Raw genomic sequence first — 10,283 nt, 5'->3', positions numbered from 1 at the left:
TGTGTGTGTGTGTGTGTGTGTGTGTGTGTGTGTGTGTGTGTGTGTGTGTGTGTGTGTGTGTGTGTGTGTGTGTGTGTGTGTGTGTGTGTGTGTGTGTGTATGTGTGCTGTGTGCTGTGTGCTGTGTGTGTGCTGTGTGTGTGCTGTGTGTTATGTGTGTACGTGCGTGCGTGTGCCTGTGTGCTTGTAATTAAACACAAGATCTGTGTGTAAGTTTAAAAAGAACATTTCGTTTTAGTGTCTGTTCGGTAACCCAAAAATAGTCGCAGTGCGGAAAAATTTCAAAGGGTCTTTACCTATTTGTTTGCCCAACAATTTTGCCAAATAAATTAGGACGACAGTTGGATGAATGCAATACAGTGTGCGCAAGTCCGAAGGAAAGACCCGCCTTAATTGTCTGCAATCACGGGCCGAAGAAATTGGAAGTCAGCTCTGGAAATTGGAGTCGTTATCCATAGCAACTGTAACCATAGGAACAGTGACAAACTCATGGGCGTACTTCCGGAGGCAAACACATTTGCCACGTTCGCCTGTTTGGTCAAGCACGCTTGTCGTCATCTGTCGTGGTTCAGAGACGTTCACTCCCGTGTTGGGCAAAGAGAACGAGCGATAATGTTCAGCGTATTTACCCAAGTAAAACATACCTTGTGTCATTCACGCCACGTTTACACTAGCCACGCACAAAAGATGTAAAGAGAACGGTTCAGACGTATGAGCAAAAGAAAGCTCGGAGCTCTGACAGCAACACCCTGCGAGCTTGGCGCGGGTCTCAGATGCGGACGTAAGCTTTGGCTTTATATTGCGATATTTGCGATATTTTACTAATTACACCGCTAGCCTCCATTCTACAGAGATCAAGCCGCTAGATGGCTCAGTGATGACAACGCCGAAATCCTAATCGAGTTCCCAATCTATAACACCAGCTTCTAATACTTGCGAGCATAATTGCGCCCATGGCATGTTATCAAGAGTGCGTAAACATTGGGTTTATGTGTTCTTGATATATATTCATGATTATTGACGTTTAACCATCACTTGCAACTAGTTCTGTACAAGTCTAATTGTGTGTGGGGAAGAGTAGATGAAACCGCATCGGTTTCAGACGAGGTACGCTACTATTCGTTCGCTAACATATAGATCGAACATATAATGACAATATTAAGCACAGGAAATCGAAAATAATTGCATAGCAGCAAGAAAAACAAACACAAGGCCGCGCACCGATACACGGCGTCGTTATGGCAACGGTGCCGCTACAGACGACGGATTTCAAAACGTGTTGAAAGTCGAAACAGCTCTATAACACCGACAGTGTTGGGTAAAGCCAGTGTTTTCTCAGCAGACGCTCGAAATCGCCAAGGGTTGAGCAAGCTCGTAGACACGCGAAGAAAAACAAACACGAGGCCGCGCACCGATACACGGCGTCGTTATGGCAACGGTGCCGCTACAGACGACGGCATTCAAAACGTGTTAAAAGTCGAAACAGCTTTAGAACACCGACAGTGTTGGGTAAAGCCAGTGTTTTCTCAGCAGACGCTCAAAATCGGCAAGGGTTGAGCAAGCTCGTAGACACACGATCGCGCGCGTGCATGCTTGTTCCCACGGCGAGGCGTTGAAGGTGCAGCTAGATACCAGTAAGAAAGCGCATTATCTGTTAATTAATCCTTCTTAAAGTGGCATTTCACCACGCATAATTCGTTAATATAACCCTTCTAGCGACGTTTTACCACGCGCGATGTCAGTTATAGATGCAAATACGGAGCGAGTGGGTCTTTTGTAGCACTCCTTATAATTTTCGTGACTTGCATTTCATAACTCGATCAGTCATTGGCTGTCTCTCATTCGATACGTCGGGTCTTTTGTTACTAAAGCACGAAGCACGTGCGCAAGAACGTTAGTATTCAATTCAAGCAGTGAGGATTGAAGAGTTGTAAATTTTCAAACGACATGAGATGGATTGAGTAGTCGACCCACGAATTGCAAAACACTCGAGCGCATTGTGACAATGCGAATTATTTTTCGCGCGGCGTTATTCGACTGTCAGCCGGCATATTCGTCCGCGCGCATTATTACGCAGTTTAATATTTTTGCAGCAGCACGTGCCGATTTTTTTGCAACGATTTATGTGTTGTCGAGAGCAGCTCCCCGTGAGTGAGTAATTGAATTACACGTCACATCTTCCCGATGGCGGAAAACGACATCATTGATGGTAAGATTGTCGCACTGCAGTACTATATATATTCTATTATTATAATTTGTTTAATCTTTATTATTTTTCTTTAATATTAAAATTAATTAATTTGATCTAATCTTATAATTTGCGCGAAAATAGTCATGGAGTAATCCGAGGCAAGTGTTTAGAAAGGCAGTGAACTTTTAAACATCATCCAAGAACATAAAAGAAATATAATTAAATATCATCTAAACCATTAATCGTCCTTGTTGACAACAACAACAGCATCATCATCATCATTATCATCATCATCATCATCATCATCATCATCATCATCATCATCATCATCATCATCATCATCATCATCATCATCACCTTTATTAACACAGTCGGCGCTACGTTTAGCAGTAGCATCCGCAACAGTAGCAGTAAAAACAACGGCAATAACGACGACGACGATAACGACGACGCCGACAACAACAAAAACAACAGCAGCAACAGCAGCAGCAGCAACAACAACAGCAGCAGCAATAGCGACCGTGATAGAAGAGGTAATAGTAAATAATCATCACCAGCAACAGTAATAGTAGTAGTAGTGTAGTAGTAGTAGTAGTAGTAGTAGTAGTAGTAGTAGTAGTAGTAGTAGTAGTAGTAGTAGTAGTAGTATAAGTAGTAAGTAGTTAGTAGGCAGCAGCAGTAGGCAGCAGCAGGCAGCAGGCAGCAGCGTTAGTACGTAAGTAGTAGTAGCAGGGCAGCAGCATCAGCCAGCAAGCCGGCCGCAGGTAGTAGTAGCAGTAGCAGCAGCCAGGAGCAGGCAGTAGGCAACAGCAGCACAGCCGCGTAGCCAGCAGCAGCAGCAGCAGCAGGCAGTAGCAACAGCAGCAGCAGCAGCAGCAGCAGCAGCTGCAGGTAGTAGTAGTAGTAGTAGCAGCAGCAGGCAGTAGTATGACGCTGCTAAGGCAGCGTCGAGCGCGAGGAGGTCTCGGCTGGTTCAGGCGCGACAACGCGGTGCGTGCGAACGCTGCCGAACTTCCGTCTAGCGGTGGGGTGAAAGGGGGGTGCTGTCAGTAATGCCCACCATTGTCGTCTGCCTGCCCCGCCGGATCCCTTTATTGCGATGCGAGCTGTGAGTGGCGCGAGGCGGAAGAGGGGTGTTGAAGAAAGCGGCGGAGTGTCGCGCCGTAGCTCGCCGTCACACAGACGCGCTGTCTCGCACCTTTATGACCGTCGCCATCGCGCGCAGTCCTCACGCTTTTATTTCAGACGCGTCCGCCAGCGGCATTATGGGCCCGTATTAAAAGGCTCGTCGGATAAATCCCGCTCAGCGACGCCGCTTAGAACGCGATCTCGCGAAACGTGGTTCGTTAAGGCGCTCAGCGTTCGCCCCCGCGCGCGCGGGCGAAAGAGCTGACGATGTTTTCACGTACCAGCGTACGAACGAGCGCCGCGGCATTTACCCCCCCCCTCCTTTCCCCTAACACACTCATCTGACATATAACGTCATTCGACATTCGACATTCTCTACGCTTCCGAGCGAACGTGCCACTACCGATCGATGACGTCACGCCCACCTACGAAACTGCCCCCCCCCTCAGCGCTCCAACTTTCCCGTGACGCCCCCACGGCCGCTGGCAACGCGCCAGCCAACATGGCCGACCAAACGTTCATCTACGAGTAAGCGGTCAGAATTAACGCGACACGCGCAATAGCAGCCGATGACGGTGGCGACGACGGCGACGATGACGGTGGCGACGACGGCGACGATGACGCTGGCGACGACGGCGACGATGACGCTGGCGATACGAATCATAATCGTGTCAGAGGATTGGCGCGACCAATTACAGCGCGGCGGCCGATATCGACAGATTCATCGATAAGCGTAAGGCGCGTGTGCCGCACTGCCGGAGAGGCGTGCAGTGGAGGGGAAGGGCAGGGGAGGGGGGAGGGAGAAGCGGGGCGGCGCGCAGGTGCCGTGAGCTCCGTCATCGCCCCCGCACGAAGCCCTTATATGCGCCGGCATCCGGCGAAAACGACGTAAAAGTGGGTGAGCGGCTTAGGTGGTCAGATCGGTAGCTGTCCACTTCGCACGGCGCGCACGAACGAGCGAGCTCTATACAAACGGGTATATATATATATAGTAGCACTCACTCATCTACGAACACCCTCACTCAGCACCTCTACACACCTCAGCACCGACGAACGACCGACCACACTTGCCACGATGCCGTCCTGGTTGCTGCTACTAGTGCTGTCGTCCGCCGCCGTCGTCTGCATTGTCGCTATTCCGTCATCGAACATCGACTACGAATCAGTGCCGACGCGAGATCAGGTGAGTCTGTCCTCGATCCATCGATTCATTGATTATTGATAAACTGTATCTATGCGCATTGAATAAGTTAATTCGGTTGGTTGATAATAGATATAACTTGGTTGATTTCTACAAATCTGACAACGTCAGTCAGCTTTGAAAAAAGGCTCCGGTTAGGGCGCGAAACGTTAGCAGTACGTTTGAACCTCACGGGTGAGTAGAAATCAAGCAAGTTATTGTCCGTATCTATGCGGATCTGTGATCGATATTTGCTGTTTGCTTTAACGTAAACTATCTATCTATATATTTATTTATTTATCCAACCATCTATCTATCTATCCATCTATCTATCTATCTATCTATCTATCTATCTATCTATCTATCTATCTATCTATCTATCTATCTATCTATCTCTCTATCTATCTATCTTTCTATCTATCTATCTATCTATCTATCAATCTATCTATCTATCTTCTATCTATCTTTATTCTATCTATCTATCTATTTATCTATCTATCTATCTATCTATCTATCTATCTATCTATCTATCATCTATCTATCTATCTATCTATCTATATACTATCCATCCATCTATCCATCTATCTATCTAGTATCTATCTAGTATCTATATATCTATCTATCTACTATCTATCTATCTATCTATCTTATCTATCTATCTATCTATCTATCTATCTATCTATCTATCTATCTATCTATCTATCGTTCTATCCATCTATTTATCTATCTATTTATCTATTTATCTATCTATCTATCTATCTATCTATCTATCTTTTATCTATTTATCTATCTATCTATCTATCTATCTATCTATCATATCTATTATCTATCTATCTATCTATCTATCTAATATATCTATCTATCTATCTATCTATCTATCTATCTATATATCTATCTATCTATATATCTATCTATTATCTATTTATCTATTTATCTATCTATTTATCTATTTATCTATCTATCTATCTATCTATCTATCTATCTATTTATCTATTTATCTATCTATCTATCTATCTATCTATCTATCTATCTATCTATCTATCTATCTATCTATATATCTATCTATCTATATATCTATCTATTCTATCTATATTATCTATCTATTTATTTAACATCTATCTATCTATCTATCTATCTATCTATCTTTTTATATATCTTATCTATCTATTATTTATCTGCCGGTCTGTCTATTTGTCTATCTGTCATCTATCTATCTATTTAATAGATTAAGATATTATGTTCGTGTTATGTTACTCAGGGTTTTCTTGCATTACCAACTGTTTTTTAATAGTTTTCCGTATTCGCTACGGCTTCTATGAGAATGGTGTAGCAGCTGATATCGCGCATTTAATTCCCAGTAAAACTTTCTCATTTAGGTTGTATTAGGTTTACACTTATAATCGTCATGCAGTGATATTATACGTTGCTTCCATTCACCACCTTTATTATTCGACCGTTATTATCAGAAGAAAATTAATTGCGACTGAGGAAGTAACGCTGCGTCCCCGCTACACGCGATAATCTTCAGCTAGGTCGTAATATATATATTACATATATGTATATATATATTATATATATTTATATATATATATATATATATATATATAATATCAGATAATATGTATATTACATATATACGCGTTTGTGTGTATGTATGCATGTGTGTGGCTGTAAGTGCGTGCGGCGTGCGTGGCGTGCGTGCGTGGTGCGTGCTTAGGTCGTGCGTGCGTGCCGTTCGGTGCGGTGTATGCGCGCGCGTGTGTGTTTGCTGTTTGCGTGTATGTATTCAGGGGTTAATAATGCAAAAATGTGTCATTATTAACCCCTGGTATGTATGCATGTGGTGTACGTGTGCGATAGTGCTGCGCGTATGTTGTGTGTGTGAGTGTGTATATGTGTGTGTGTGTGCGCGAATGTGTGTGCGTGTGTGCTGGGCGCCTCGCGTGTGTGTATGTGTTCGTGTGCGCTGTGTTACGTGTGCGTGTCTGTGTGTCGTGTGGGCATGTGTGTCGTGGTGTGTGTGTATTGTGTGTATGTGCGTGCATGTTGTGAGTGTGCGTTCGTGTGTGCGTGCGTGCGTGTGTGTGTGTTTGACGCTATGTTTTGTGGTGTGTGTGTGTGTGTGTGTGTGTGTGTGTGTGTGTGCGTAGGTGTGTGTGCGTGCGTGCGTGTGTGAGTGCGTGTGTGTGTGAGCTGTGCGTGCGTGCGGTGTGTCGTCGTGTGTGCGTGCGTGTTGTGAGTGCGTGTGCGTGTGTGAGTGTGCGTGCATGTGTGCATGCGTTGTGCGCTGTGCGTTGTTTAGTGCGTGTGTGAGTGCGTGTGTGTGTGCGTGTGTATGTGTGTACTAATTGCGACCAACCATCTTGCTAGCCCCCGGTGGTAAAACACCAAAACGTATTATTATTTCTTCGTTTAATACTTACGTGGACGAAAATTACAATCTGTCCGAGCTAGGATGGGTACGTAATGAGAGTGCGGGTCAAGCGCAATAAGTGGAGCATGCGCAACGTGCCTTCTATTAGATTGTTCTAATGACAGATGGGTTCCTACTATAATATCTGCATCTATAATTAAAGAAAACATCTATATGACACAGCGGATTTGACACGTGCGCTTAGGATCATCACGAAAAACAAAAACTGATACTAGAGCTACACACGCACGCACGCACGCACGCACGCGCGCACGCACACACACTCATACAAACATACACACACACACACATACACACAAACATAAACACACACACACACACACACACACACACACACACACACCATACACACAACACAACACACACAACACGCACACACACACACACACACACACACACACACACACACACACACACACACACACACACACACACACACAAACACAAACGCGCGAAAGACAAAATTCGCTGTTTCACTAACATTACACTATATTAGTATGGCCCTGCAAGTCAAGCGTGAGTTTAGCTCCGGTGGTCATTATGAAACTATATGATTCAGATAAACTGTCTCTGTCTCTATCTATTTGTAAGTGTGCGCGGAGGAGGAATAGCGAATTGATACTGCGTCAACTTTACACGTGTTGACACATACTACTGAGTATGCGATCCGTCTATATGCAGCCAGGCCAGCTGGCTCATTATAGAGAGCCCGTAAAACTGTCTGTCATTAATTACTGTCTCGGCAAATTGCGTGATAATCACGATTGTACATATTAGTGTACTAGTCATGACACGTGACGTCATAGTTTGTCAGTGGGAGCACAGCGGTGACCCACACAGCATATTCCCGCTTGAGTCATCATTGACAAGTAATCGAGCTCAATGCAGTTACCGCCATCGCTTAAATATAAAAACATACTCGTCGGCGGCCTCGTTACGTCGCTTACTACTCGGTCGGCCGGTAGCTGCTCAATGACGTCACGCGAACTCATCATATAATGAATTGCTTTTACATGTAATTCGAAACACACCTGTGGACGCGCGCGCTGATGACTAGCTAGCGTGTGTTTACGACGTCAGCATAAACACTCATATAGCAGCGGCCTTTATGGACGTCAATCATCCGTTTGTGGCGCGAAAGCTATTAGAGGCCATTAGAAAAAAAGCGCGCTTTCATGCGGCTGAATATTTCCGTGAGTCCACTCAACGTACTCATCAATATGTCACTTTTCGGGGATACATAATTTCAAAGCGAGTTTTGCTCGACCGGTGGGAAAACTGAGCCATTTCGTGATTCATGTGGGCAATAAACAACGTAACTCTAATTTGTCGTCGTTTTCATTTTCTCCTTCTCGTTTTCCTCATCATTATCTTGTTGCTGTTGTTGTTGGTATTTTTTCTCTTGTTTTTTATTCTCGTTCTCGTTGTTTATCTTGTTCTTGTTCTTGTTTTTGTTATTGTTGTTGTTGTTCTTCGTCGTCTTCTTCTTCTTCTTCTTCTTCTTCTTGTTTGCTTCATCGTCGTCGTCGTCTTTTTTCTTTTCTCCTACTCACCCTGCTTCTACTTCATATTTTCGTCTTCTTCCTCTTCTTTTTCTTCTTCTTCTATCCTCCTCTTCGTCTTCTTTTATCCCAAGACACGCACACCACGCGTTTACCTCAGGTTCTCGTTACAGCAAACAGTAGATAGAGGCGATGCCGTCATCGCCTACTTGTTACAGGCGTTATATGACGTATATGGTCGCAGTGATACACAGGATGCACAGTCTCTCGTCGCGAAAAGTTACGATGTCGCATTGCACAGTCCGAGTGCTTACCGACCGCCCCTCAGCAGCTCCAAGCGAAATAGTAAGTCATCGATCCCGAAATCTATTGCAAATTTTTACCGTTCGTTAAGCAAAATGAAAAACAATTTAATTATCGGAAGTCGGATATATACACACTGCGCCCATTTCCGGTACTCTTCACTATACCTAAATTTGAAATTTGATGTGTCAATGTCACAATTTGAATACGAAATACCGTAGATCTAAAGTTGTAGGCTAGTTGTTAATAATATGTTTCTCGTGTATTGCAGTGATTTGCTATTTCAAGATCTGCAAGCTTGGTGGCAGACGACGACGGTAGGCGAGAGCAACGCTTCCGCTGACGTCATCAAATTTTGTCGACTATTCTATCGTCTATCATTTTTACGCTCGCATTGTATCGTGTGTGTGACAGCGGTATGACAAAAATACCGAGCTAACAGGTCAACAGAGTGAAGATGAAATACGCAGAAAACGAGAAATATTAGTAGTTAATAAAAAGTAATTATGAGCGAGTCATTCCAAAGTGACGATATTTTTGCATGAATGAACAATAAAAAACCAATTTAATCAGCAGTACCTGTTACACTGACATATCAGAACCGCGACGAAAGTTGTAAACAACTTCTCAATGAAGAGAAAATCCAATAATCAGATGTGCTGGGTTTTTATTACTGGTCGAATTCCGCTGACGCACATATTGTTGCTATTCATGTCAATAACGACTTCCGTCATTCTTTTACTAAGAACATGATGCTAGTTTATACGTGCCGTCGGACATAATTAAACGAATGAAATGATTGTATAGACAGCCATTACATTTTTCTTATTTTTCACGTGCGAATTTTTACTCGTGGTGTGCCTACCGTAAGTACACTGGTGCACATTTTAACTATACTGCATACTGCACACACAGGATATATATACTGCATGCGCACACACGCACAGCCCGCACGCACTGCATTATAGAAATAGCTATTACTATAAAACTAGTGCTTAAATAGAAATTACTTGGAATATAAACAAACAGAGTAGTAATAGACTAACAAGTAAAAATAGAATAACATAATTATGAAGAAAAAAGAGAAAAAACAACAACAAGCAAACAGAAAGCAAAAAGAACAACAACAACCAGGTACATTGTAGATAAAAAAGAGCAGGAAGGCACACATATAAACAAACAACAAAGCAAACCCACAGGAGGTCGGCAGGCATGTAAATAAAAAGGCAGTTTGGCACACAGAAACATTTAAACGCCGTTAAGCGACGGCGTCACAGACGCGTTTAGTGCAAACGTCTGTTATGGTTAAGGTTAAACATGGAAACACATTTAAACGTAGGTTACTTTACCCGAGTTTCTAAACCTCTCAATAAAGTAACCGAGTCCCAGTGCAACGTCTTGCGTTGTCCGCGAAAAAAGCCGGCGAGCAGAACGGTATCTAGCACTTGTCTTATTTAAAAACAATGGTCGGTTAAAACAATTATAGAAATATATAGAGCATAACTAGTATATTATTTCTATGGAAACAATGGATTGCTGATGGCAC

General features: G+C 43.5%; 1 protein-coding gene across 3 annotated transcripts in view; it reads left to right on the top strand.

The window, feature by feature from the left end:
* The window catches only part of LOC106804914, a 14,058-nt gene extending 4,511 nt beyond the window's left edge, over positions 1-9,547 (top strand). Inside the window, exons 1-4 of one of the 3 annotated variants that reach the window (XM_014806319.1) lie at positions 2,141-2,208; positions 4,345-4,501; positions 8,608-8,779; positions 9,009-9,547. In XM_014806319.1, the coding sequence (XP_014661805.1) occupies positions 4,394-4,501; positions 8,608-8,779; positions 9,009-9,058 (330 nt within the window). In that variant the 5' untranslated portion in view covers positions 2,141-2,208; positions 4,345-4,393 and the 3' untranslated portion in view covers positions 9,059-9,547. Of the gene's footprint in view, positions 1-2,140; positions 2,209-4,344; positions 4,502-8,607; positions 8,780-9,008 lie in introns of those variants that run through there. The other 2 variants (XM_014806318.1, XM_014806317.1) reach the window with 2 other exon arrangements.
* Positions 9,548-10,283: the final 736 nt, after the last annotated feature.

This window comes from Priapulus caudatus, unplaced genomic scaffold, assembly GCF_000485595.1.
Source record: "Priapulus caudatus unplaced genomic scaffold, Priapulus_caudatus-5.0.1 Scaffold92, whole genome shotgun sequence".
Lineage (NCBI taxonomy): Eukaryota > Metazoa > Priapulida > Priapulimorpha > Priapulimorphida > Priapulidae > Priapulus > Priapulus caudatus.
This window is presented reverse-complemented; position numbering and strand designations above follow the sequence as displayed.